This window comes from Prinia subflava, chromosome Z (genome assembly GCF_021018805.1).
Source record: "Prinia subflava isolate CZ2003 ecotype Zambia chromosome Z, Cam_Psub_1.2, whole genome shotgun sequence".
Classification (NCBI taxonomy): Eukaryota; Metazoa; Chordata; class Aves; order Passeriformes; family Cisticolidae; genus Prinia; species Prinia subflava.
Window position 1 is genome coordinate 26,160,891 of NC_086283.1, and position 26,723 is coordinate 26,187,613.

The 26,723-nt window shown below is 46.9% G+C and overlaps 1 protein-coding gene across 1 annotated transcript in view; it reads right to left on the minus strand.

Annotated features, from left to right (window-relative positions):
• Positions 1-26,723, minus strand: part of PAX5 (paired box 5) — a 134,111-nt gene that overhangs the window by 5,333 nt on the left and 102,055 nt on the right. The window contains exon 9 of the mRNA XM_063423147.1: positions 4,449-4,535. Coding sequence (XP_063279217.1) covers positions 4,449-4,535 — 87 coding nt within the window. The remainder of the gene's footprint in view (positions 1-4,448; positions 4,536-26,723) is intronic.

Here is a 26,723-nt window from a genome sequence, read left to right on the forward strand (position 1 = left end):
CTCAGGAGCAGTGTGTGGGTCCCACCAGAGCTGGATGCAGTGCTTTCTGAGGTTTTGGGATAAATGGGGTCCTTTTGGGGTCAGAGCCTTTTTTTTCCCACTCTCTCTTCCTCCACTGCTGTTCTGACTCCATGCAGCTACAAAAAGCCCAATATTTCTGCCATGCATTCCAAAGGCCTTACATTTCTCTCAAGTTAGATTTTGCCAGTTTGCCTTTCAGCTGTGCAATCAAAGAAGCTTGCATTTAAAGTGAAAAATGAAACCACTCACTCTTCCTGTCACCATGCCCCCATCCAGAACAGACTAGTCAATCCTTCTGTCATTTTTCCTTTCTAATTCATACTATCATCAATTTATTTCTTGACACAGTCATTTCTAGTGCCTACTTGTTCTCTAATCTTTCCACAGAATCCCACAGAGGAATTGAATCTAATCCTAATTGAGAGGCTCCAAGCCCTGCCCTTGCCTGATGCCAGCACTGGCAGACACAGCACTGCAATGGTGAAGCCAAACCCTCCCAACCAGCGTACAGGGACCTCATCTGTGTGTGAGCAGGGACACTGCATCAAACAGAACCTACAGTGAGCAGGATTGAGCCAAAATTCTACAAGCCAGCACAAAACGGAACTGTTTTTCTTCATTAGTGAATTGTTTTTCTTCATTAGTGTTGCTGTTATCTGCCCTTAGCATGCACATGTTGAGCTGATCCTATGCTGGTGTGCACCAGTATGTGCCAACAGTAATGGCCTGAGCCCTAGACATGCACATTTGCCTCCTATGTGCTCATGCATGTGCTCCCATGTGCATCCCTGCACTGTACTGCTTGCAGGTCATTTGCAGGACAGTGTGGGAAAAAAAGAAAGGAAAAAGATGTTCCTTCCCTCAACTCTTTGTCTGGCTTGGAGATGGAGACACCTACTTCAGCCATTCAGCCAAACCACACAAGTGGCCAGGGTTTATGTCCTTTTGCCAGCACATTCCTCCAGGACCATGGGACCTGTGCTTAGTCTTGCTGTGGTCGAGGTGGGACTGAGTCATACCCCACAGCAAATTTAGTCATGTCTCTGGCACCAAGAGAGGTGTGGATGCCACCAGGGCTGATGCAGATGCAAGAGCATGAAGATGCTGGAAAGCTGCTGCAGAAAACTGACTTCTGCTGCTTCTGTTGATCGTTCTGGAGGACCGTGACTTGTCTGCTCTTCCCCAGGAGCCATGGGGCACAGCATTTGGATCTGCCCCAGAGAGAAGGGAGCACAGTCTCCCATCTGCACTGGTTTCACGACAGCTGGGGCAGAAGAGGCTTGGTGCCTGCTTAAGAGAAGTGAGAAACACCGAAGCAAGGGCAGAGCAGACAGCAGGGTAATGGTGAGTAGCTGGTGCTCTGCTAGGGCCACACAACCAACTCCCGGTGTGTGCATGAATATGGTTGTGCCTTCTCCTGAAGATACCACCTCACATCCCTCCTTGCTGCTCCACACATACAGGACAAAGACTGGGGACTTAACCCCAGAGCTTTCTCACCATTCCCATCTCATAAAGAGAGAGCTCTTTACTGTCCCCCAAATATAATTTTTCAATCCAAGTATCCTTTCCTCCACTTGCAAATCATGGCATTTCTCTTTTTAGCTCCTCTTTCACAGGTCTCAGACTTATGTGATTGCTGTGGTGCAATTCTTCCTTGCCAGCACAGGGAATTAATTGAAAGTAGGTGCTGCTAAGTGCTTACAGTATTACACTTTCATCTCAGTGAAAGGAGCAGGACTTTGTAAAACAAACTGTGTCAGGCAATGTACCAGTCCTGATTAATTTTGTCAAGGTTTCTGCTCTGAGGCCGATACTGCCAGAGCTTGTTCTCAGGAGAGAATTACTAAATGCACTCACGTATACTCCTGAGAGGAGTGGAAGCATCCTGGATATAGTTCAAATTAACCTATTCTCCACTGCATGTGCCCAGGCTCGTCACACAGCACCTTCTGGGTGTGCAAGGAGACTTGTGGCAGGTTTTAAAGGCCCTGCCACAGACTCCTACTTCCCCTAAATTACCAGTGGGATTAGCAGGCACTAGGGAGAAGGGATTTCAGGATCAGGCTTCCAGTGACAGACAGAGCTGTGGATAAGAGGGATCTCTGCAAGACACAAGAGACATCTGACCTATAGACTGTGGCTGATTGCAGACACATTCTTGATCAGATCATACCACTATACTTGGACCTAGCTGTGGTCAGACAAGGGGATTCCATTTCTATCTCCAGGAAACTCCAGTCTCCCCCAGTCCTGTGACCAGAATGAACTAAAATGATAAGTTCATCTTTAGGACTTACTGCAAAACAAACATGTGCCTTTTTTTTTTTTTTTTTTTTGTGCTGAAAAAGGTTATATTGAAGAGGACAAAAATAAGGAAGCCAAGATTATATATTTTACATTTTCCAACATAAAGGAAACTAAAAAAAGAAATAAATCAGCATTGACATTATAGCATGAAACACTTCAATCTCAAGAAAGCTGCTGCAGTTTCTGGAAAAATACTATAGCCTCTGATTTTTTTTGCCCTTGCTTCATTTAAACACATGTTCACAGCATGCTGCTGAGTAAATACTGCTGAAGGAATCTCCTCCAGCCTGAGAACCAGCTTTGCCATGAGGAGCACGCTATCCCCATAACTGCTCATATGTCAAAGATGAGTCAGAATTTGCCCCCAAAATGCATGATCCAAAAAGGAAATGAGAAAAAGAGGATGAATGGAGAAAAAAGGGAATGGCACAGGTAAAAGGTCCTGGCAGCATGCAGTTGTCTCATGACCAGCCTTTGTTTAAAGTCTTCTGCTGACCCAGACCCACCCATCTCCAGCATCTTCAGGGCATCACAGGAACCTACCTTGCCCATCACCCTGGACAGCATCCTCGGAGCTGGTGTAGGCCCATCAGCTCAGATAAAGAGCTGACCAGGCCATGGGTGCAACCTGCTGCTGACAGAATGGAAGGGCCACTGCCCACACTTGTGGGATTGCTTAGGGATGGCTTTGAGATGGCTCCAGATAGTGTGCACACCCTCCTCATGAAGGTAGATATCCACAGGCAGGAACACAGTAAACAGCCCAGGAGCCTCTCCAAAAGCCCTGTCTTCATGCAGAGGAGCAGAATGAGAGCTGGGTTGTCATTTATTTTTACCATCATGCCAATTTCTCTAACACTTTGGAAGGAAAATTTTAAAAGTTACAGAAAACCTGGCTTCCCAGGCCTATCGATGATGCAGAGCATTGCTGAAGCAGCTTTCCTGATTCAAAAGAAGTTGCAAAATGAGAAATAAAGAAAGCACAACGTACGCTCTTGCCTCTGGCAAAAGCATTTCCCCCATGCTGCTCAACCAAAATTCTGCCAGCACCGCTGGCTGTGGCCATGGAAACAGTAGGTTTGAGCATGGGGACTCCCCTGGCTTTGTGCAGCTATGCCCATCCATATTAGCTGAAGATCCGTCTGTTGATTTATGATGGAAGCGCTAACAAACCCTTAAATGTGGCACAGCAAATAACAGCATTATACCAGCACCATAGCATGAGAGGCAGAGGCTGTCTATTGCTCCCGAAGGATTTGTTTAAGGACAAGAACCATGATGAATACAGCCTGGGTGGTTCAATTACATGGGGACTCAATTACTTAAAACAAAGAAAGTGGATGAAAAAAGTACGACAAAAATTCAAAATTATTTCGCTGCTGGAGGTCACATGTAACAGCCCTGTCATCCATAAATCTGGAAATCTCTAAGGCATGCTACTCCTGTGTTGAGAGATGACAATTAATTGGTATTTTACTTACCTCATCCATGCAAATTATGCAAGGAAAAATTCTAATTACTGCATGCTACATGTATATAAGGTCAAAGTGGGCCAGCTTTTGACGGGGTGTAAAATGGATTATGTTTATCCTTCACATGAGGGCCATGATCCTGCAGGAGTTACAGGGCTTCTGTCTCCCATTGCTCATAGGGACCATGCTGGCATCAGTGAGGCTGTACCAGTGGTCCCTTGCTGAGGATAGATGAAGTAGGCGTACATACAACTGAGAAGCAAACGCAACACTAGATCAGGGAAAAATGCAAAGCACACGTGTGAGCAAGCAGCAACGGCACAGGAAGCAGTGGAGCTTACAATTGGCTGGAAGAAAACTGGCACTGCAAGTTTTGTCTGGACAGGGTCCCTTATCCTCAAAAAAAACGATGACCCTGCTTTCCAGCAATATCCTATGTCTCTGAAAGGATTTTTATCAGAAGCAGACGTTTAGGCCAGGTATTCTGGTTGGCAAAGAGCCGCTGTGCACCCCAATGGCGACCTGCAGTCCCATTCTGGCTCTAAGCATAACTGTGGACAAGCTGGGACGCATTCTGCCCACCCCAGGGCTGGACAAACACTGCACACCTTACACTGATCTCTCAAGACAGAAGTGAACACTTACCCAGGAGTCCAGGGTTGGGAAACCTCCAGGAGTCGTTGTATGTTGAATATTGTGGGTGGCTGTATGGGCTCCCAGAAAACTCGCTCCCTAAGTTAAAGAGACAAAGACAGAATAAAAGGTCATTTGATTTGAGATGACAGTTACCATTCTGGGGTAAAGGGGCTCTCTATTGTGTGCTCTGTTCTACTGACAGCCACTGTAAAAGTGCTGGTGAACACTCTGCCTTGAGGAAGAGGAATATGGGTGGGTAAATTATTAAATAAATGGGTTCAGACATTATTTATGTGTCTTTTTGTGCTGCAGCCCAGGCCTCCTGAACTTGCTGCAGGAGCAAGGAAATGAGGAGAGAAGGAGAAGTCTCTGGGACACACTGATGGGGTTGGCCTTTTCCTTTCCAGCCCTACAGGACTCAGGTGAGAAGCATAATACAAGGATAGGGCTGTCCAGATACAGTCTCTGCTACTGGAGAAGATGAACCAGCCAATTTCTAGATATTGGATACCCTTCATGGATAACACGGTCATGGTCCCAGATATTTCTCCAACACCGTAACCCAAGATGGATGTTTGCATCAGTTTCAGATGGATTCAAACCCTCTAGACAAAGGCACAAAAAAGGCTTGAAAAATTATGGCTATTTATCTTATCATCAGCTCCCATTTTTCCCATCTGTTTGTTCTCTTCACATGTCACCTGCTTCATACTTCAGCTGCAAGCTCTTCAGAACAGAGCCTTGCACCATGGGGCTCTGACCTGGCCTCTCCACTACACAAATACCAACACTGCTGCTGTTTTATTAGGAAATGCTCCTTGAATTACAGATTTCCTCCTCTCTCTCTTTCTTCCTCCTTCCCTTCACCCTCTCCCACATGTAAATATATAGAAGCACAGCACAGCACAGCACATCACAGTAGGAGAAAGGGTATGTTTCCTAAGGTAAGATTTGAGGGATGACAGGCCACAGCAGATGCTTGCCATGACCTTTGCCTACTTTGGTTCTTGGCACTGGCATATCCACGGCCCCATACCCATACCCAGGAGCTGCCATAACCCCAGCTAGGCAGTGGACCCCTGACATTGTGTCCTGTGCACCTCAGGCTCTGCACCCCTGTCCCATACAATCCATAGACCCAACCTGGAGCCAGTGAGTGGCCACGGTGTCTGTTAGCATCTCTTCCTTGTTTCTTTTCTGCAGCCCTTCAAACCCATGAGACCACACTTACCAGGTTCATCCTACTCTCTCTCCTCAACACAACTTCCACAGAGAGAAGGTACAAGTCTACAGCAGCAAGTGCTTCCACACTCAGCACACCTTGCTGTGCCAACAACAACTCTTCACAAGCTCAGAGTAGGTTTTCCTTGTTGCCTCTAAGGAATGGCATTAATTCACCCTGAGCCAGGAAAATTTAAGCTGTTTCAAACCTTTCTTCCCAGGGCTGGGAAGGTATACAGTACCTACACAGTACACAGTACCTACAATTCTCCTCTGCTCCCATCCCTGTGGATGACAGATGACCCCAATGCCTGAAGGTTACCTCTGTCAGAGTGCTCATTCTAAAAGAGTAAGGCACAGCAAAGCTGACAATGCCCAAAGAGATGTTAGGAGCCACTCAACATACTGCAGCCACTGGCAAAAGCATCCCCATTGCCTTCCACCAGGGATCCATCTCTCTCCTGCAGGGCACGGCAGCTTCTCCAGCCTAGACCTGTTTCTGGTGTTTGCCCAAGTCTGCAAATCACATAGACAGCAGTCTGTCTGGGAACCTCACTTCTGAGAGTCATGATGTTTCCCAGTCCTGAAGTCATGGTGACATTCTCCTGCCAATCTGTGGCACATAGAAATCCTTTCATCCTGTAGGTGCCACTTCTACAGCAAGGCTATTGCACACCACCTTCCCCAGGGGCTGCATTTCTTCCTCTCCACAAAGAAGTGATATTTTCAAAGGCTTAGCCCTGGTTTAGTTGCAGAAAACAGCTATGCTGCCTGACTGACATGACACACAAAGGCAGATGGGACCAAGTCTTGCTGCTACATCCTCCCTGAGAGCTGTGCAGTGCATGGACACAGGGACAGAGTGAACAGGACAGCAGGACAGATCTATATCCCTGTTGTGAGCTGTTTGCACAGAGGGCACAAGAACAGCTTGTCTTGTCCTTCGTGCACCAGGAGCCCCCCAGGCTTGAAATAAAGCTCACAGTGAGCTGCTGCATGCCTGCAAGAGCTTCATCCCAAGGGGGAGCATTTGCCCCTTGGACGACACAACAACTCATTTTCCGCTGTCCCAGCACTCTCCTTCTTTCCCTCCATCCCTTTTTCCCTCCTTGCATCCCTTTCTCCCTCCCCTCTCCTATTCTCCTGGAGCTGCACAGACCCAGTCCTTTCCATGCTGATGCTGTGCACGCCATGGAGTGGGCAGCAGCACTTTCCAAACGTTTATCACTGCTGCAGCAGGGCTGTGGGTGGGAATGGGCTGACATTTCATTGTTTCATCCTCTCCTGTCTTGCCCTCCTCCCCCACCATCCCCACTGCCCTCCTCCCCACACTCACACACAGACACACATCGTGGACCCTCTCAGGGGGATGCTCCAGTGCCTGTCAGGCTGAGGCTTCCAATTCTCTGTTTTTTATGCCTCAGTGGTCAGGGTGTCAAGCTCCTGCAGTACAGACCAGCCAGAAGCTCGAGGAGTCACTGAGCACCATCAGCTCAGTGACAGTATTGCTTGCTTCTTAACATACTCTGCATATCCATCAGCCTTGCCGGGGGAGGGGGGGGCGGGAGGGGGGGAAGAGAGAGAGAGGGAAGGAGGGCAAGTAGGAAAATGAGAGGAAAGAAACATGAAAGAAGGGAGGGGAAAAGGAGAAGTGGGGGAGAAAATCTCAAGCCCTGTTATTACCACCACAGGACTTGGGCCGACAAATGGTACAGCCATAAGTGAAACTAAGCTAGATGAATGAACACTGCATGACTGCCTCACAAATTTCACCAGATATTCCAAGGTCCATCAACTACACTTCTTGACAGCACTTCTTAGCAGACAGCCCTCGCCCCATTCAAAAACAAACACCACCGATCAGCCATCCAAGGATGCACACACACACAGCATGTCGTGCACGCTGACTGCCGCAGCATGAAGAAAGGGTGGGAATCAGACATATCCCTCCTTCATGTGAAATAGTAAGCTTCTTCCTCAGTAGTTCTCACCTCACAGAAACACAAAGACACAAAACAAAGGACTCCTGCCAGAGTTAGCTCACCTCTTTGCCACAAACCTGACTCTACACTCCACATATGGCTGTAGCCCCAAAGGGGTCAGACCCTTCCATCAACCCCCAAGGAGCAGAGGTAAGGAGGGGAAAGAACAAAGACTGATTCCCAATAACACTGCTGCTACAAGCCAGTGGCAAGCCCTGGGAGATGCATTCCACCCTGAGACAGTGGGACAGAGACAGTCTGATGGTGGTGGATGGATCTTCTGAGGCTGCAGAACAGTACTGTCCACTCTGCAGCACTTTTTCTCTGGGGACTGTCAACTCATGTTTAGCAGTCTTCTTGGGTTTAAGGTAAGCTTTCCTGAAAATTTTCTTTCTGATTTGTAGAGAAACTGAAAAGCATGAGTGTAAAAATCTCAAGAATGAAGAGACAAATGAAAAAAATCACCATGTTTGTCACACTGCTGTGGGTTTAGAGAATTGCTGCTGCAGGGAATGGCAAGGGTGCAGGCACATCCATGTACCAGTACTGGGCATGGGGCAGGAGAAGAATTGAAAACTTTCTGCCCTGCAGAAAGGCAGAAGCATGTCAAAGCATGGCCACCTCTTACAGAGGCCATATTCAGCCAAGGTGTGGAAACTTCCCAGGATGGAAAAAACCTGACCACCGTCGTTGCACTACACCATTCAACATGCAGAGTACTTGGCTGCAGCCTGTGAAACACAGCAGTCACGAGTCTTGGGACTGTGTGACAACACCAGCAGAAAACAGCAGATTACTCAAACATTATTGTCCAGCTGCTGGTACTTTTGGACTGAAATGCAGAATTTGAGCAAATAATCTGCAAAGGAGTTTCATATGTCACTTCTAAGTATAACACTGAAGTCTCAAAAGACCTCATGAATCAGAAGCTCCAGAGCTAGTACAGCTCAACAAGAATGCTGGAGGTTAAGATTTTTCCTTTTTTCTCTTCTTAGGGAATTTTCTCCCATTTGTTGCCATCTCCTTCCATCATTCAGAGATGATAACTGCAATACTTAAGAGACAAAAGATGTGGCTGGGAGGAGGAGGGGAAAGGGTGCAGTTTGCTACCATCTCTTAGCTGGGGGGCTTTCTTCTGTGCACTGGGAAGTGCACAGACAATGCAAGATTTGGCTGAAGGGTGAGGGACTGGGCTCAGCCTTAACTTGCTTGCTCACTCTCAGGATCAGAGCGGCGACAGTTGTGGTCTTGGTGCTGGGCTGCTGCTGCGGGGAGAATTTGCCACAACCACAGAGTTCTGTCCTTCACTACTTCTCCTTACCTTTGGTAAGTCTTTGCTTGTAGAACTGGCTGTTCTAGAGCTGTTGAACTGGGACCTTTTCAACACTGGAAATGACCCTCACCACCTATTCACCTGCCTCAGGGGAAAATCTGGGACTCCAGAGGAAGCATCTCCTGGCTGCCTGAGGGAGCCTGGCTGCTGCTGCCCAGCTCTGCTGTTTTCTGCCACTGCTTCAGGCTTCTTGCTACACTTTACCTAACACCCTGTGTCTGCCCAGAGCCCCACAGCTCCTGGCATGGCTCTGGAGATTTTGCTACACTTTGTTTTGCCACTCCAGATGTGCTCACCTCTGCTGTTCCAGCCTGAGGTTCATGCCACATTCCATTTCACCAGCCAGTGGGGCACCGAGAATGGCGGCTCCCCATGAATTTGCCAAGGAATCCCCTTTTCTTGAAGCCGCTTTCCTCTCCCTCCCGCCGGCCCGCCCACCATCACGGCCTGAGGGAGAGGCGGCCGCGCTCGCGCCACAGCGTCCCCTGCAGGCGCGGGGGCTCAGGGCAGGGCCGTGCCCGGCCGGGAGCCAGCAGCGCCCCCTGCCGGCTGTGCCCGGAACTGCACCGGGGGAAGGGGCCCCGCCCACAGAGGCTGTGGTTGGGTTTCTGGCTTTGCCTGTCAGTTGGCACTGCTGTTGTTGTTTGTTTGCCTTGTTTTTTATACATATATGTATGTATGTATGTATGTATTTTAGTAAAGAACTGTTATACCTTTCCCTTTATCTTTGCCTGACAGCCTGTCATTTCAAATAATCAAAAATAATTTGCAGGGTGGGAGGTCATATTTTCCATTCCAAGGGAGGTCCACACCTTACTTGTCAGGCACCTGTCTTTCAAACCAAGACAAGGAGCCAGCTACATGCAGACAGACACAGGTTTGGACACTTTTTGCTGAGTTTTCTCATACACCAGGTTTTTGCACAAGCATTTAGGACACAGACAAGCCATCAGGAACATGGGGGTAGATGCTTGTAACAGTTACTAGTACAACACGCAGGTGATGGATCTGCAGGTGATATAGTATGCAATGCGCCTTCCTCCCTGTCACAGCCACATGACAGCTCCCAGCTGTCACCCAACAGGCAGAGTGACCATGAGCTGGCAGCCATGCCATCCCTCCTGCCTGAGTTGCAGCCACCCGATTCTCCACTGATGTCCACTGCTGGGCCTTTTTGTTAACTAAGCTCTGCATTAAGGACAATGTGTTACTTAGCCCTTACATTTAGAAAGAAATAATACAAACCAGGAGAAATGGTATTCAATAAACACAATGGTTTAAGAGACAAGAACATAATATTGGGGGACAAAATGCAGAGTTAGGCCACAGCAGCAATATCTTCAACACTCCTTCTAGGGGTTCTGGATAAGTTTAAAAACAAACTGCTGTATTTGTCCCTAGTTTGGTTTCCTGCAGACAAACCCATCTCCCTGTTAGCCCAAACTCCTGGTGCCTCTACCTTTCCCTCCTACTGGGGGATCTTACTGTAACTTTTTAAAATTAACATTCTCATGACTTTTATTTGTTTTCTATCGTTTTATTTTGAGGAAGTAATCACATGGATCATAAATTTCTCCAGTGAATTCCAATAACAATCATTACCCTGGTAAGCAAAGACATGCTTGACTGCATGGGGAGCAGGCATAAGCACTGCACTGAGCCAAGTGTTCACATCCACACATCACTGGCTGACTCTGTGAGGCAGCAGCTATCCAAACGCAGCCTGGAAATCTGTTACATCAGAGTTCTGCCTGCCACAGGGCCAGCCATTGCCTGAACTGGAGGATATAAACCAAAGCAGAAGCTTCTCGTCACCCTGGGCCAACACCGTCCCAGAGACAGTTTCATGATCCAGCAGCTCAGGCAGCAGCTCACATAACATCAGAGGGACAAACAAGTGTAGGGGACCCTGAAGGGCAGGAAAAGGGTCTGGGCTCTCAGCAGAGAAGATAAGCACGGTTCCACCTCAGTTAAAAGAACTTTTCTCTCCACACTAAGCCATTGCATTGGCTTAGGGTGAGAGAGAATGAGGTTTGCAGTCCTGTCTGTGAAGCTGTGCCTCTGAAGCTCACAGGACTCATTCCGCTAGAAGTTTTCCCCATGAACAGGAGAGCTGGGAAAAACCTTTCACTTGATACTCAACATCACATGAAAATAAGTTGTTTTACATCACTAACATATTTTGGACAGTTTGTGAAAATACAGACAAAATTCTTCTTTAAGAGTCATGGATTTGGTTTGCTTTTCTTTTTTAACTGTTGGTTTCCAAACAAATATTTTCCTCTTAAATTCAGAGAAATACTGTATTTTCAAATTGAGTTCAATGAGGCTAAAAAATAAAAAAGAAACTTAGCCAAAAATCTCAATGGTAAATTAACGGTAACTTTGAAAAGAAGAAAGAACTGTACCTTTGAAGGAAAGTCCATAGTAATTTTTATCATTGGGTTTTTTTTTTTTTTGATTGAATCTTGGACTTTCTTCTAATTTCAACATTCATTAGCAAACAGCAAGATCAGAGATATTATTGCTCTAATCTAAAAATATCAGCTGCATTTAATGTGGGGGAGTAATGTGGCACGCCCTGGGAGCAACCCAGGGCATGCCACAGGCTAACCACCAGTTATCTGCCAGGTGTTCTCCTGGTCCCTCATGTGCTCTTTGTGCAGAAGCTCCACAGGAGGAAGGAAACGGATCACTCTGCTTTCAGCTCTGCAGACCAAGTGCACTTGGTTGCTAACTTGTCTCCTCTAGACCAAGCAGCCTACATGCTACAGAAGTACCAAAAAAATGGGAAATTCCCAAACCACAGCTCTACTGTAACAAAGCAGGTATTTCAGAAACCGCATTCCATGGGGAAGAAGCTGAGCAGGAAAATACACTGTATCTAGCAAAAGCCTTTCATGATCCACCCAATTCGTCTCAATGAAGACACTCAAGGTCATAACCAGCTAACATCCAGGACAAGCTGGTGGGATTCATAAATGAGTCTCTGAAGGGCAGGCTTGGAGAATTTTCTCAAGATTGTGTTACCAGAAACTATGCCAGCATGAATGACACATCCAATATGCAGCAATGGATGCTGCAGTCAGACCCCCCTGGAAGGATCTGGCAGCCTGGGAGGCCAATACACCCCTTTCAGATGCACTTTGTGCCCATTCCTGTAGGCAATGCATATGCCACCCCGAAGAGATGCATCTTCATCAGATGAATCTGAGCAGATTCACAAATGATGGCAGCCCCCTGAGCTCACATGCAACTTGGGCTAGCACCGATTGTGGTGGGAAGAACCTTTAATAAAAAGAAATGTTCTCCAAGGGGGCTGAAAAATATAATTTTGGAAAACCTCTTCAGTAAGTAGTTTCAAAAAAAGGAAGCTGCTTTTCAACACACCCGAGATCCTCTGCATCAAAATGGGAAGCTGCTCTACTCATTGAACCTACACTTACCTGGCCCTGTATCCAGCAATCTATTTATTGTCACAGGAAAGAAGTGAAAAACACATTAATAACGGAAAAAATGAAAATGCTTTCTGTTACAATTAATATCCCACCCCTAGCCTTTTATATTCTGATGATGGAATAGAAAATAGATTTCAGCAAAAGAACAGCCCTCACAAACACTTTCACTTTTTACTTTTTCAAGTAAAACTTTTTTTATACAGAACAAAACCTTTACTTATTGATCTTAAATGAAAACAAACCCTGACAGACAGTGAGTCCTTAGAGCAGTAAGCCTTTTACCCATGTTCTTTAACACAACATGACAAAATTACATTGAACATTTCATCCACCCTTAGCCAAGACTCAGTGTCTGGAGCTGTGATGTGCTGCAACCATCAGGCCAACCCTGAGTCATTGGCATTCACAGGTTCCTAGGGAGTGCTACTAATCTGTATTAATAATTAGATAGTATTCTGCCCGTAGGAAGAACTACCAAAAAATGTGGCAATAACTGTTAATTACAGGGCCAGTGGTATAAGCCTGACTCTGCTTTTGCTGCTAAGCACCTACAATGCCCTCCTTAAACAAATCTAAACAGAGGAACACTTTATTAGAAATACTTTCTATCCTAAAAGCAGGAGGAACAACCCACTATTCTTTTCCCCCAATAAGCTACAATTTATACAAATAAATACACAAAACTATATACTTCAAGCTCATTTATCCACAGACTATCACAGCAATTCAGCTGGATACCACCTGACAAATGTTGGGGGCAAAACCCAGGGTCTGCTCCCACAGCAGGTGCCATTGGCAAGGGGACCAGGCAGCCCTTTCCTGGGATGTCAGGGACTGCAGCAGGAAGGGTGCACATCCAGAAACACACCCTACATATAAGGACAGACACACATACTAACAAAGACCTGCCAACACAGACAGACAGATATGTGCATGCTCCTTACATATGCAGGCTTGTAACTCCACTGGCAAATCTGATCTGCTGTAAGTGGATCAATAGATCACTTATAATCATCTATGATACACACAGCAAAAGCACATCAGTCCATGTCCGTCCCATCTTGCAGCCATTAACCCTTTGGAGAGCAGCTGAGGAGCAGCCATCCCCTGAATTTTCACACATGTGATTTCAAAATGAAATTAGCCCCTACTTTGGCTAATTGTTCCTGTACGTCAGCCAAGGAGAAGTTATCACTTTTGTGCCTGGAAGGCACTCAGTCACATTCAGAGAGCACCTCTCCAAAGTTCCCAGTTCCATCAAGACTGCCAATTAACTTCTAATGAAGGTTATATATAATTCTATGATCACACAGTTTGGCCAGTCTTTCTCCCTTATTTTATCTTTACATTAGCCAACACTGGTCAAAGATGTAGTATTTTAATGGTTCTGAGTGGGCTGTCATATTGTAAGAAAACAGTAACATGCAGATTTTTGTAACACTACTGCATTTCCAAGAAGCTACAAGGCACAGAAATCCCATCAATGACTAATGAGTTGTGGGTTAAGGTGGACGTACCTTGCTGAGAAGTCACTGTAGTATTCTCGACCCGTGCTGCCTGCCATAAAATTTTAATGCTGCTTCTGACATATTTATGAAATACCTCACCTAGTCTTTGCAGGACGACAAAAAGATTTACATCTGCAATTACTGCAAGCACATAGGTTTTAGCTATGCACTTTAAACTTTTGTACACAAAGGTATTTAACTTTAATACAACAAAGGTAGGTGGTGCCACAGAGCAACCATATTGGAACTGCATTAGGAGAGATTTATTTCTCTATACTGGAGGACAATTGCCCAACTCATCTGGATGTAAGACAGCATTGCAATTAATTGCAATGAGGGGTCTGCCCCTTCCCTCTCTCAGCTGCCACTATAGAGTCATCTCCCCTCTCCACCAGCCACTGGCATGCAGACTCTTGGGATCCCAGTTGGAGCTAGCAACAAGAAGGTGCACTGCCAACAGTGATATCAAGGTCAGCAAGCCACACTTGGCCATGTGCAGAGCCTCACTACCAATGCTGCCAGATATAGGGCTGGGAACATCTATTGCTCTGTCCACTTGCTGCAGCTGCTCATACCAGACTGTTTCTCCTGCAGCCTGATCTGTGGGGCTCCTGCAACCCTCCTAAAGCCCCTTTGCACCTTGTATGGAGTACAGATGAGTGGTAAAGGTGGAAGAAGGACACAGAGAGAATGCAGGGCATGGAGTATACAAGGGGGCAGGGTGGATGAGGGTCACAGAGCAGACAAGGGACATGTGGCAGATGAGCAGCACAGAGTGGATGAGTGGCACAGAGTGGACAAGTGGCACAGGGTGGACAAGGGTCGTGGAGCGGACAAGCAGCACAGGGGATCCATCCACGCAGAACATCACTCCATGCCATGTGCCTAGGCACTTCTGACCTGCGTAGAAGCAGCCCTGTAGCATATCAGGGCAGGCACCATTTCACCTTCTTTGCTCCAGACTGACCAACTTGGTAGTGTAGGTGGGATGAAAGGGTAAAAAACTGACTCGGAGAAAGTAAGTTTTGCAATATGGTTTCATCCAATCACAAGTTGGTGTAAAAGGTCACAAGAAGTACCTTGTGGGATTAAAGTCTCTGAACTAGGCAGCAGAAATATTGTACTTGGTTCAGGTGAAAATATTCCACTCCATGCTTCATCCTGACTTGAGCCTTTTCCATAATTTCAGTCATCATAATGACACTGCAATGTGTAGTTAATTCCAGGAAACACAAATAATTTATCTCACAGCAGAAGAAGATGTAAGGTTACAAGGCATGGTAACATAGACTGTGAACATTGTAAAGCCTGGAAATAAAGCATTTTGGTAGCTTGATACATGCACATTGCTGCTGATATGGAGGCTGTCTTCAATTATATTCCAATGCAGGTGTGGCAACATGGGCAGAAAAGCATCTGCATGATTGAGGGAGCATCCTCCCGCATCAGCACAGCCTCATGCATTCCTCTGGTGCCCCAGTCCTTGGTGGCTGTGTCAGACTCCATCATGGACTGGCCATGGCTCACCTGGAACTGGGACGGCAGCTCCAGGAGAGGGCCAGGTCCTGCCCTTTCTGCCAAGGTGGCAGCACTTTGGATAGATGGAAAAGTCTCTTGTGCTCACCACCTGCATGGATGAGCTCTGCAAGCTAAGCCACACAGAATCTCAGCATCTCAGCTATTCTGCAAGACCAGGTTTCCAGCTGGACTTCAGGCTTTATGCACCCCTGGACTGGGGCTTTAGCACACTAGCAGGGTCTGCTTTCCCCACTCTGTCATTGTGGGGAGCTTGTGCAAGCTCTGAAACACAGACACATATCCTCAGAAGAGATGATGTCAGGTCTCCTTTCTGACACCAGAGATGATGCAAATGAATGCCTGAGTGACAGAAGACAGATAGTTTCTCACTTAATTTCTACCGCACTTCTTTGGTGTTACACCACATCCACATTACAGTCATCCTTTAAATGCAGAAAAAAAAATCTTGTCAGCCATTCTCAGGTCTCTGGTAATGGGGCAGCCCAGTCCTCTGGCATCACGGATGGAACATTTTTCTGGTAAATGCTTTGTAGCTTAAGCCATTTCAAAATAATGTCTGCAGCTGCTCAGCCTGACTTGGTCCTGTTGAATCAGCCAAAAATGGTGCCGAGGAAGAGAAGACACAGGTGGAGAAGGGATGGCAGGGAGTCTCCTCCCACACATAGCAAGTTGATGCTTGAGGACATCATAGCTTGTCATGGCACATGCCCCAGGGGACCCATGGCTCCCAACAGCCCAGTGCACACCTCACCAGGACCAGACTCCTCATTGACTCCTGGCATTATGTTTCCTGACTTTAGTAAATGTGCAAGAATCAAAGACAAGCTAGCCTGAGCTGAGATGGCTTCTTCATGCCGAAGAAGGCTGGTAGGAGAAAAAGATGGGGCTGCACCAACACCCTGTGCCCACACCTTCAACAGACAAAGCAAACAGGCCTTCTCCCACCTGGGCACTGTGCGTCCCACCATGGAGTCTGTGCACACGTCTCCCCATGAGTAAAACATGTTGAAGCAGCAGTTACTTGTGACAAACTTGGTGGAGTAAAGGACCCAAGACTGACAGGATTTAATGCATCTACCGCTGAAAGGACAGCAAGTCCTTTCCAACGCACAAGAGTGCTGGTGCTGGTTTTAGTCTCTTTACGTAGGAATTGAGGAGATGACATTTAAAATTCCCAGCTTACTCTACAGTCAGTGCAGAGTCTTATTCCAAACCCACTGAGGTCATAAGAGACAGATGACTTATTTTGATCTGAAGTGCCCCAGTGCCATATTTGCTGACAGAAACAAATGAACACATACTTCTTTCTGGAAACTTCTCACTTCCCCATGCAGACTGTCTCTTCTCCTGGCCCAGAACATGCATCCCCTGACCAGGAGACACATCCTCAAATTCCTAGCTCCTGCATCCCTTCTCCAGGGGTTCACACCTGCCTCACACAGCTGACCACACAATAGTTTTCCAATACAAACAGGTGGACAGCCTCTGCTTTAAACTGTGTTCTCAGAGGAAATTTCTGCTGTAGAAAAGGGGCAGTTCTTGGAGCACCTTCCTTCATTTTTACTACAGTATATAATTTTGATTAACAGTTCTCACCTAATTTGCTTTCTTTCTGTTACCCCATTTTATTTCTTTTGCACTGATCACATTATATTGAATTGCACTGTACTGTAATCTATTGTACTGTCTAAGCATTTTCACTTGTTTTGATAAAGTCTCAAGGAATCTAGAAAATCCTGGGAAGAGAATATTTTATTATCAAAGTATTTAATTTCAATTTGTGCCATAGGCATCAGTTCTGAGAACTGGAGTTTACCACAGGGCAGATGTTCTATGTTAAACAGTCCTAAATGCAAGCAAACCCTTCCCAGCAACAATCATAAAGAAGTCAAACCTACCATCTTACAAAATAAGACCAGCAAGTAGAAAAAGACTGAATTAATGAACAACATCCTGCAGGAGAATGGCTGTGAAGTCCCCCAAAACCTCTACAGCGGTCATATTTCCATGGCAGAGGGGAGTGCTCAGGGGGCTGGGAATGGTTGGGTTCAGAATCTAGTCTGCAGCCTTCCCTTGGCCACAAAAATGCTGGAAGCAGGACCCTCTTATTGCAGGACCAACTTCTCGACACCTTGAAGCTGGGCAGATACTGACCCCTGTCACCCTGAGCTAGGCACGTCACTCAGAGCATACAGAAACCCCAACTGGGGATGGCAAATGAGAAGCCAGCTCTCAGACAAAAATGTCAGCAGGGCCAGCCAGGGTCTAATGCTCAGGAGGAAAGAAAACACGTCATCCCTACCCTCACCACATGGAAGCACTGGACAGTTGGGCTGTGGAGCTCAGATGTGATGGGAACACAGACTTCACTCTCCCCATCATTGTTACCAGCTGTGATGCTGCGTGTGGTATGACAGGAAAAAAAGCAGCCACATCACACTCCTGCTCATGGGCACACCGGGCCATGAAGTGCTTTCCACTCTGCTTACTTTGGGGATCTCAGCATTTGCTCATTGTCAAACACAATTTATCTGGAAACTACCTGATTGATTTGATGGCTGGTCTGGCTGCTCCACACACTCCACATGTAAGGTCATCTGATGCCTGAGCTACAGCTGGCAGCCCTGACAGATGCTGGGCACTTCACAGTGCTCAAAGCTCCAACAACTTGTTGTTCTCAACTGTGACACTTTTGTAATCTCCAATTTTTTTTAACTCTCTGTGCTGATGTAACATAACAGAGACACAAGCACGAAAAACAGAATGCTCAGAAATTATAATCTGTGTTGTGTGCTCTCACATGGCTATTTCTCTCCTCTGAGAAACCACACTACATGCAAGGCAGTTGAGTTCAGCCCTGCAAGCCCAAGTCAGCTCTAGCTGTTCCTTCCTTGCTCTTAGGCAATACCATGTGAGGCTCAGAACACTGGGCACTTGAATCACAGAATCACAGAATAAAAGAATGGTTTGGGTAGGACAAAACCTTAAAGTTCATTTAGCCCCAACACCTGCCATGGGACTACAACAGGCACTATGCCATTCCACTACCCCAGGTTGCTCCAAGCCTCTCCAACCCAGCCTTGGACACTTCCAGGGATATGACAACCACAGCTTCTCTGGACAACCTGTGCAATGTCTTACCAGTCTCATAGCTCTGCTACACTAATCCAAACCAGAACTTTCCAAAATCAGAACTAATGTAGGTGTCATGACTTTCTAATTACAGTTACCTTTTCCTTATTGTGTTTTCACCAAAGGTCAGCTGTCTGTAATGAAGAATCAAGAGCAAACAGGAGTGAACCCATGAAATGCAGAGGATGCAGCAGTGTGCCTCACCCTTGGCATGCCACATTTGGCTGGACCCAAGCTGTCACAGCCAGCACATTGGGGGTGCATCACCTGGGCAGCCATTGCAACTGCTGTCTTTGACAGCCAGCAGAACAATGATTTGTTAGCAAACTCTCTGTAAAGTTACTCCTGCCTTTGCAAAGGAGGATTGCAGTGCCCCTGCACCCTCTGCATGCAGGGGGCGTGTCCTTAGTGCCCAGAGAAGACCCTGGGAGCTGCCTGGGTAGGGGTGAATTGATCCTGCATATGGCAAACTCTTAAAATCAGACCCATGTGCCAGGTTCTACACGGCATATTACTGATTTTGACACATCACCTTTAAATTTCTGGCTCTAGATATTTTGGGGCAGTTTATTGTAGCAGCCAGCACAAGGGGTTTCACAAATACAGTGTTGCAGAGGACAGAAAAATGTTTAGTGACATAACCTTCCCTTAAAAGAAAATAAACAAACCAGCAATTAAAGATTTATTAAATTCTCACTATTGCTTTTATAACCACCAATCTTGCTTAAAGGTGGGCAGCATGTCAGACCTGTAACACTGAATGATCATTAACAGAGAACCATTCCCAGATGCCACCAGGATCTCCCGGTGGTACCTTGGAGAGGGAATGGTCCCATGGTTCCCTTCTGGAGATGCAGGAAAGAGCCCTGTGCCACCAGCTGCATGCCTCTCTCTCTCTCCTCCATCTTCAGGGCCCATAGGCAGATATGGGGCAGCAGCATCCCATCACTCCCCAGAGCACAATCCTCTGCAGTGATGCTCCATGAGCTTTGTGGCCACAGACAAAGGCTGAGCTAAGGCTCCAGAAGAAATTACCACAAGCCCTGGTCTCCATCCCTCAATACTAAAAAACCCCAAACTTTGACACTCTTTCATCCAAAAAGCAGCTTAACTTGAACACTGGTATCTGAACAGAGCACTCCCCTATCCCACAGGCAGCATCACTCAAGCTTCTGGAGCCCCACACCCTGGCACCATCCTGGGGTGGGGAGGGGGCAGTTTTGGCATGGAGGTCTGGCTGGAAGATGCACCCCAGCCCACAGCCCCCGGTGTCACCACTGCTGGCTGACGAGATAGATGGATTTGACTGAAGGTAGCCAAACTGTCACTCAGGAGGTGCCCCTCGGTACTCTTCTGGCTGGATCTACTGGAGGATGGGCTTGCCTGAGCCCCTCCTGTCAGGGATTTCAAAGGGAACAAGCAGCTGAATGCGGATCTGACAGCTCGGCCGAATTAGGGCTATTTGCATGCTAATTTTTACCGTGCTTAACTCACTGGCAGACCCAGAGCGAGAGGCAGCCTCTGCATGTTTGGAACAATGGTTGACTGATCTAGCTGCGTTAACGAGCAAATTATGGTAATTTTGTTATTACAAATGCATAGAAATTTCCAAAGAGTGGAGCAATACAATATGTTTTCTCTCCTCCTCCTCACTCCTAAATACAGACTTCTTTGTTTATACACACTTCACCTTGCTTACTCATGTTTAGATATGGACAATGTCTCACCTTGACAGGATAAGGTGGAAATTATGGACAGAGCAGAGAGGGCCAGCAGAGCAGAGTGGTCTGCCTTTGCCACGTGTGGGACACTGAAAACCACATCCTTAGCTGGAGTAAAGAGCAGAGCACTTAACTGACCCCAGGTGATGGGAAGGTGGATAAGTAGATCCAAAGGCTGTAGGCTTTCCAGCATTTTATCTTTTATAGTTTCTAAGTCAGTTCAATGAAATAATATCTGACAACATCATATTGAAAGCAATATAGGTTTTATCTATATTCTGTGAAAGCACGGTAATTACATTCCTGACAGATGAGAACCAAAATGTTTCTCTAGACGTCCAAGATTCTGGAAGACCCTCATTCAAAATGTACATGAGCAGAGGATAAACATATACCATTTACCTAACTGCTTCATTATTAATTAAGAGAATAATTTGCCAGCTGGTTTGCAATTTGCCACAAGATGTATGTGATGGTGCATCACATACTCCATCACAGGTGATGAAACTTCTCTGGGATTTATCTTCTAAGAATATAAAAGGGTGGAGACACACTTCTGTGGAACACCCCCCAGACTTGGGGAAAAACACAAAAAAATTGCTTAACCAGAGCAGGTCACATCAGCACTTCTGTCCTTTGGTAGCAGGTTTTCTGACTGTGGCATTGAAGCCTTGAGTGTTTTTGTGTGCATCAGCAGGGGCTGAAGTTGTCGTTGGGGTGCACCAGGGGACATTTGTATTTGACTTTGAGCTGCATGAGCTGTGAAAAAGGCACAAGTGCCTATAACCCAAACACATATACCCATCCCAGCCACAACAGCAGCATGAAGCAGATAGAACAGATGGCACACTTGGGAGTCATTTCCAAGCTCTGAGGAGGTAACTTGCAAACTTTCTGCTTCACCAAAGAATTGTTAAGGTTTATTCCTCATTTGCTTTAGGTCCATCTAGCATAAAGGGACATAATCTCCTTTCACTATCACTGGCCAGAATAATGTCAGAATAGTGTTCAAGTAACCAAGCAGTTCCAGCATTATGCTGTACAACAGAGGAGGACCTGGTTCACTGATGCCCTCTGCCATCCCACATACTGCAATTTGGTTTCTCTGCCCCTGGTTTTAGGCATTTTATCTCTCAGCTGCTTCTCTGTTATTTCCTAAATATTGTCATGAAATTACAACATGCTGTTGCAAAACTTCGACAAAGGTAGAGCCAGAACAAAAAACAATAACTAAAAAAACCCCACTGTGAATAAAGTCTTCAGTGTGCCAGTTGATCTGAATTCCACCAGTCTCTACAGACTGGATCCTGGTAGTCCTACTCATCCAAATGTCTTCCTCCTAACCCCTGCATGGCATGAAGCTGGCATTCTGGCCCCCTAAACCCCTTGCTGCAGGTCGGGTGCCAGCGGACTGAGGGAGGGTGCTATCCCTTGCAGACTCAGTGTGAGGAATAGCCCCAACATGAAGAAGTCATACAACCTTACTGCTGCTCAGCATCAATACCTGCCAGCCACAATGAAAAAATGCATTTGAAAACCACATGTTTTGTTTGCAACATCATCTCCTTCCCTGTCACATGTTAGAACAAACATCCTCTCCTAGATAAAAGATTGCTAATGACAGTATTGCTATTTTTTATGCCTTTCTTTTCAAAGCCCAGTTTTGAATGTCAGTGTTTTCAGGTCCCTTTAGTCGGGTAATTGCACATAGACTTCTTATAAAGGAAATTCATTTGTTCAGGGTCACTGCATGGTTTTTCATTAAAAACAAATTACCGGTGTTCAGAAAGGACATCTGGGTTTCAAGAGTCCCATTAATGACTATATTCTCAGCATCACTATTCTGGAGAGTCTACCCTTTCCTGTCACCCAGCATGCAGAGCCTGCCAGGAGAGGAGGGGATGGGGTGAACAGCAGCCCTAGGGAGGGGAAAAGGGATCGCAGAGCAGGGGCTTCAGCCCTGGAGATGGGAAGAAGGAATGGGGGGGCGGGGCAGAAACTGAGGGGAAACAGGGGCTGCTGTCCCAGCACTTCTAACGCAAGAACTGGAATAAAGATTTAAGCGAGTTATTGTCGCTACTGGCATAAGATCTTAGTCCAGCTCAGCTGCAGCATCATAAGCACGATGGCAAGGGCATACACATGCTGGTGGACACAGGTGTGGTTTGTCCAAACCCTTGTCTCAGCCATGAATTTGCTGCAACCCCCTCTGCCCCAGCACCGTCGGGACTGAAATGGGACACAGCTTCTGGGATGGGTAGCTTGAAGCAGGTGCACATACTGTAGCTCTTGCACCACTCCTCATGTTTCCCCTCTGTCCCCTTGCTGATGGCCACCATCTGCCCCACACATGGGAGAACACTGACTTTCAGATACATCTTGGGAGCAGACCCACAGACACAAGTAGTGATCTGTGAAGAGAGACCTGATCCAGGACTGGAAACAAGCTGGTGGTTTGTGAAGCTACAAAAGATCAAGAAAAGACTCCAGGCAAGCAGCACTGGTCCCTGTCACCATGCCAGCTCCAGTCAGCAGGGTAGCAGAGCCCACTGAGGAGAATAGCATTGGAGAGAACGCCCAGCTTTCCAGAGGTGAAGGAAATATGCCAATTGTACGGTCTCTGTGACCAGCCAGCAGCTGCTTCAGAAGCTGCACTTCTGTTCAAACACTTCACATCAGGAAAGGGCTCTGAGGCCCCCACACTGGCCACAGAGCAAATATTCCATTCCCAGTGTGCATCTAGCTTGCTTCTGCTGAACAACCAAAGCAAAGTGTGAGGCAGTAAAAGGAACAGAGGAGGCAGAAACTGCAAGCAGAAGACCGCACCATCTCCATCCAAAGAAGCAAACAGCCCTGGGATCACATCTCTGTAACGGGGCAAGCACAGCCAGGTGGCACAAGGTGTCACATTGTGAGTATGTGACGGGGTGGAGAAGATGCAGTTTGCTCCCACATGCTCTTCCCCAGAGATTTTGCCCCAGAAAGGAAAGGCTGCTGGGGAAACACTGCTCCATATTTTCAAAGCAACAGCACCTTAGGGGCACAGTCACAGTGTAAACAAATAGTAACAACAGTATCAAATTATTGGGGATAATTTCTGCATACAGCATCTCAGTAACCTGTGGGATCCTGTGCCCCTGAAGCCATGAATCTAGTAGGAACCAACAATGGATTAAAGCCTTAAACAGATAATGAAAATATACAGAGAGCTGCAGTAGACATTTACAAGGAATATAAACTTCCATGCTTCAAGGCATCAGGCACCAGACGATGAGAGTTAAAGAGAAGTGTTCATTCTGTGCAAGCTGCTCCAGGCGCTGCTATGTCCCCTTCCCCAGGTGAGGCTGATGGTTGCTCCTAGGGTCCTGTGGCTTCTCATGACATACCACATGATAGAGTCAATGTTGATGCATGCTCCCAGCATGTCCAGGAATATTTACCAATAGTCACCAATCTTATGTCGACTCTACCCACCTTCCTCCTGTCATTAATAGTCTCCCAGAGGAAAAGGTGAGTCAGGCATGGGGCACAGAGCACAGGCAAACAGGATGCCAAGCCAGGGGCCGGAAGAAGGTACCACTGGATTGCTGCAGGGTGAGACTGTGGTCACAGGATGGAAGAGGAATGTGTAAAGTGATTTTTCCCATTCCCTGTGTAGACATTAGGATATTCCCTATGACAGAAAAGATGTCTGTAGGACTCTCTCCAGCGTCAAAGTCGGATTCACAGGTCAATCATTTAATGGTAACTTGGGTCTAGAGCAGAAGTGTGGATTGCTGGCACCACTCCTTTACAGAGAGGAGCCTGATCTCCCTCTGTGAACAGCTTCCTGACTCTATCCCTACACACATCATCAGGCAGAAGCATACAAATTTCTGCAGTACATTTCCAGCAGGGCCTCAGTTGAAACATTGAGTCATGGAATGACCAGCCATTTCAGGATGGGAAGGTCTTCAGAGGGTCTCAAGACCCTTCTCAGTGCAGGATCAGCAATAAGGCCAGGGCAAAATAATCAGGGTTTCATGCAACATGACCTTGAAAACTCTGAAGCATAGAGACTGCACAACCTCTAAACAACCTATTCCACCACTGCACCCTTCTCTTGGAGGAAAAGTTTGGAGACTTTTGTCATGCCCAGTTACATCTTGCTTGCTTTGACTTCCACCAATTATTTCTTTCTATTAAGGGGGTCCAAGCCAGTACTATTCCCATTGTGAGTCCATAAGTTCCAAGTGAGGGGCAGATAATTCCTTCCCTCCAGCTCCTGCCCAGGATGATGCTGACCATTCTCACGACCAGTGCAGATGGCAGACTGATCTCAGCTCTCAGTCTGCCTCATCCCTGGAGCCCCTCCAGGAACTAAACAGTCTTCGGCCCGTTTTGTTGCAAAGTGGTCCTTTTCCCAGTGCAGGATCTATTGGTTTGCCATTGCTGGGTTTCATGCTCCTCCCCAGCCTGTCTATATGCCTCCACATCACTGCCCTGCTCTGGAACCTACTGCTGGCATCATGCAGGTTGGCATCGTCTGAATGCCCTGGGCCTGTGGATGAAGTTGTGAACCAAGAGAGAACTCTAGCCATGCCCTGCAGTTCTGTGCGTGGTACCAGCACCCACCTGGAGTGTGGCATTAGGCACTATCCCTGAGCCTGACCAGCCAGCCAGTTGTTTTCCCACCTACTTACCCATCTGTGCCCACTGTGGCATTTCACTTGTGCTCAGTGACATCAGAGCACTTTGGGTGCTGGCACCTCAGCACAGCTCAGAGAGCTCCCCTTCATTCCATTCTACAGGGTGACAGCCATCAAAAGGCAGGAGAAGCTTGCAGGGACAGTGTCCTGCGAAGAAACACATTCATGGGAGCCTCGAGCAATGCCAGCTGTCAGTCCCTAAAGCTCCAGACTGAAATCAAACCATGTGCTTGCTTGTTTGGTTCCTTCAGAGAAAAGCGTTCAAATAGTTCATCCTCTGCCATGGCAGACAAGACACATAAAAATGGAAATTCACTGCTGATATGCAAGACCCTTGTTTTGCAGGATAGGAAGGAAATGTGAAATTTTGAGCATGTGTTTGAACAAGTCACGGAGATGCAGCAGAGACAGGTTCCTGTGTACCTCCTTGTCTGTGAGAAAGATAGGCAAGAGTCTGGGGCTGGCAGGAGGCAAACGTGCTCCTGCTAGGATGAGAAGTGGGGGGGGGTGGGTGATGGGGCGCTGGGGAAAAGATAAGGACAGAAGCTGAATCCACAAATCTTGCAAATGCAAGGGAGTGTGAAGATCTCCCATACCACATAAGCAAGCTGCAGACCCCAGCAGGTGTGGAACAAACACCCACCGTGGTAAGGGCTGGGTTTACGCACATCAGCAGGGGCAACGGCAGTAGCAACAAGCATGCAACAAAACACTGCTATGTGTTATCATGTATACATTTCTCCCATGTCTCTAACCACTTAACTCACACAATTGCTTAATTACAAGCAGAAATTCATGGCTAATGATTAAAAATCTTATCAAGGAAGCACATTTCTAGCAAAGGCTCTAAAAATTGAACAAGGCAGAGGCAGATTGTGAGATGAATCCCTGAGTGCTGGCACAACAAACACGTCTGTGCATGACAATTTGGACATTTTAGAACAAGCAGGGATGTGCAAATGGTAGCAGACTGGGTCTGTCACCTGCCTTACTCTCAGACCCTCAGGGACTGTGGTGCTTACCCTAGCAAGGCTCTAAAACTGGTCCTGCAAAGCTCGGGAGTCAAAGAAGGATTGAGAAGGCATTTTGGATGCTAGTTAGCAAATTCTCACTTAAATGAGACTGAGAACCTACAGGAATTGCAGCTGACCTTCACACTAGCTGGAGCAGAAGGTTGTTATTAAAGGAACCAGTGAGAGGAACAGTGCAGTTATTCAATATAATGGGTCACACAAGCCTATATGTAGTTAAAAATAAAATCTATTACCTGGGAAAATCAGTTCAGATGACTCTACATCACTGAACCTACACTGCACCTCCTCTGGCTGAGTACCATTAAGCCCCACATCCTGCAGCTCTGCCAACCCATCCTAGCAGCTGCTGCCAAAGAACTGGTAATGCCCCAGAAAAGACACAAGTGCTTTGGCCCCACCACTCCTTTCTGCCAGCACCCAGAAGTCACCATCCTTACTCTGAATTGCATAGGGATCTGCAGCAAACAGCACTGAAGGCTGGCATCAGTGATGTGACATACCTGCAGAACCTGCTCTGCCCACCCCAGGCACCCACAAAACCTCTGCTTCTGCTGCCACACAGGGAAGCAGTAGCCACCAGCTGGCTCGTGCCACTTGGCATTTCCGACGGCTAGGTTCCAAAATGGGAAGAAAATCACAGAAATATAGTGTCCTGTGAACAACTTGAT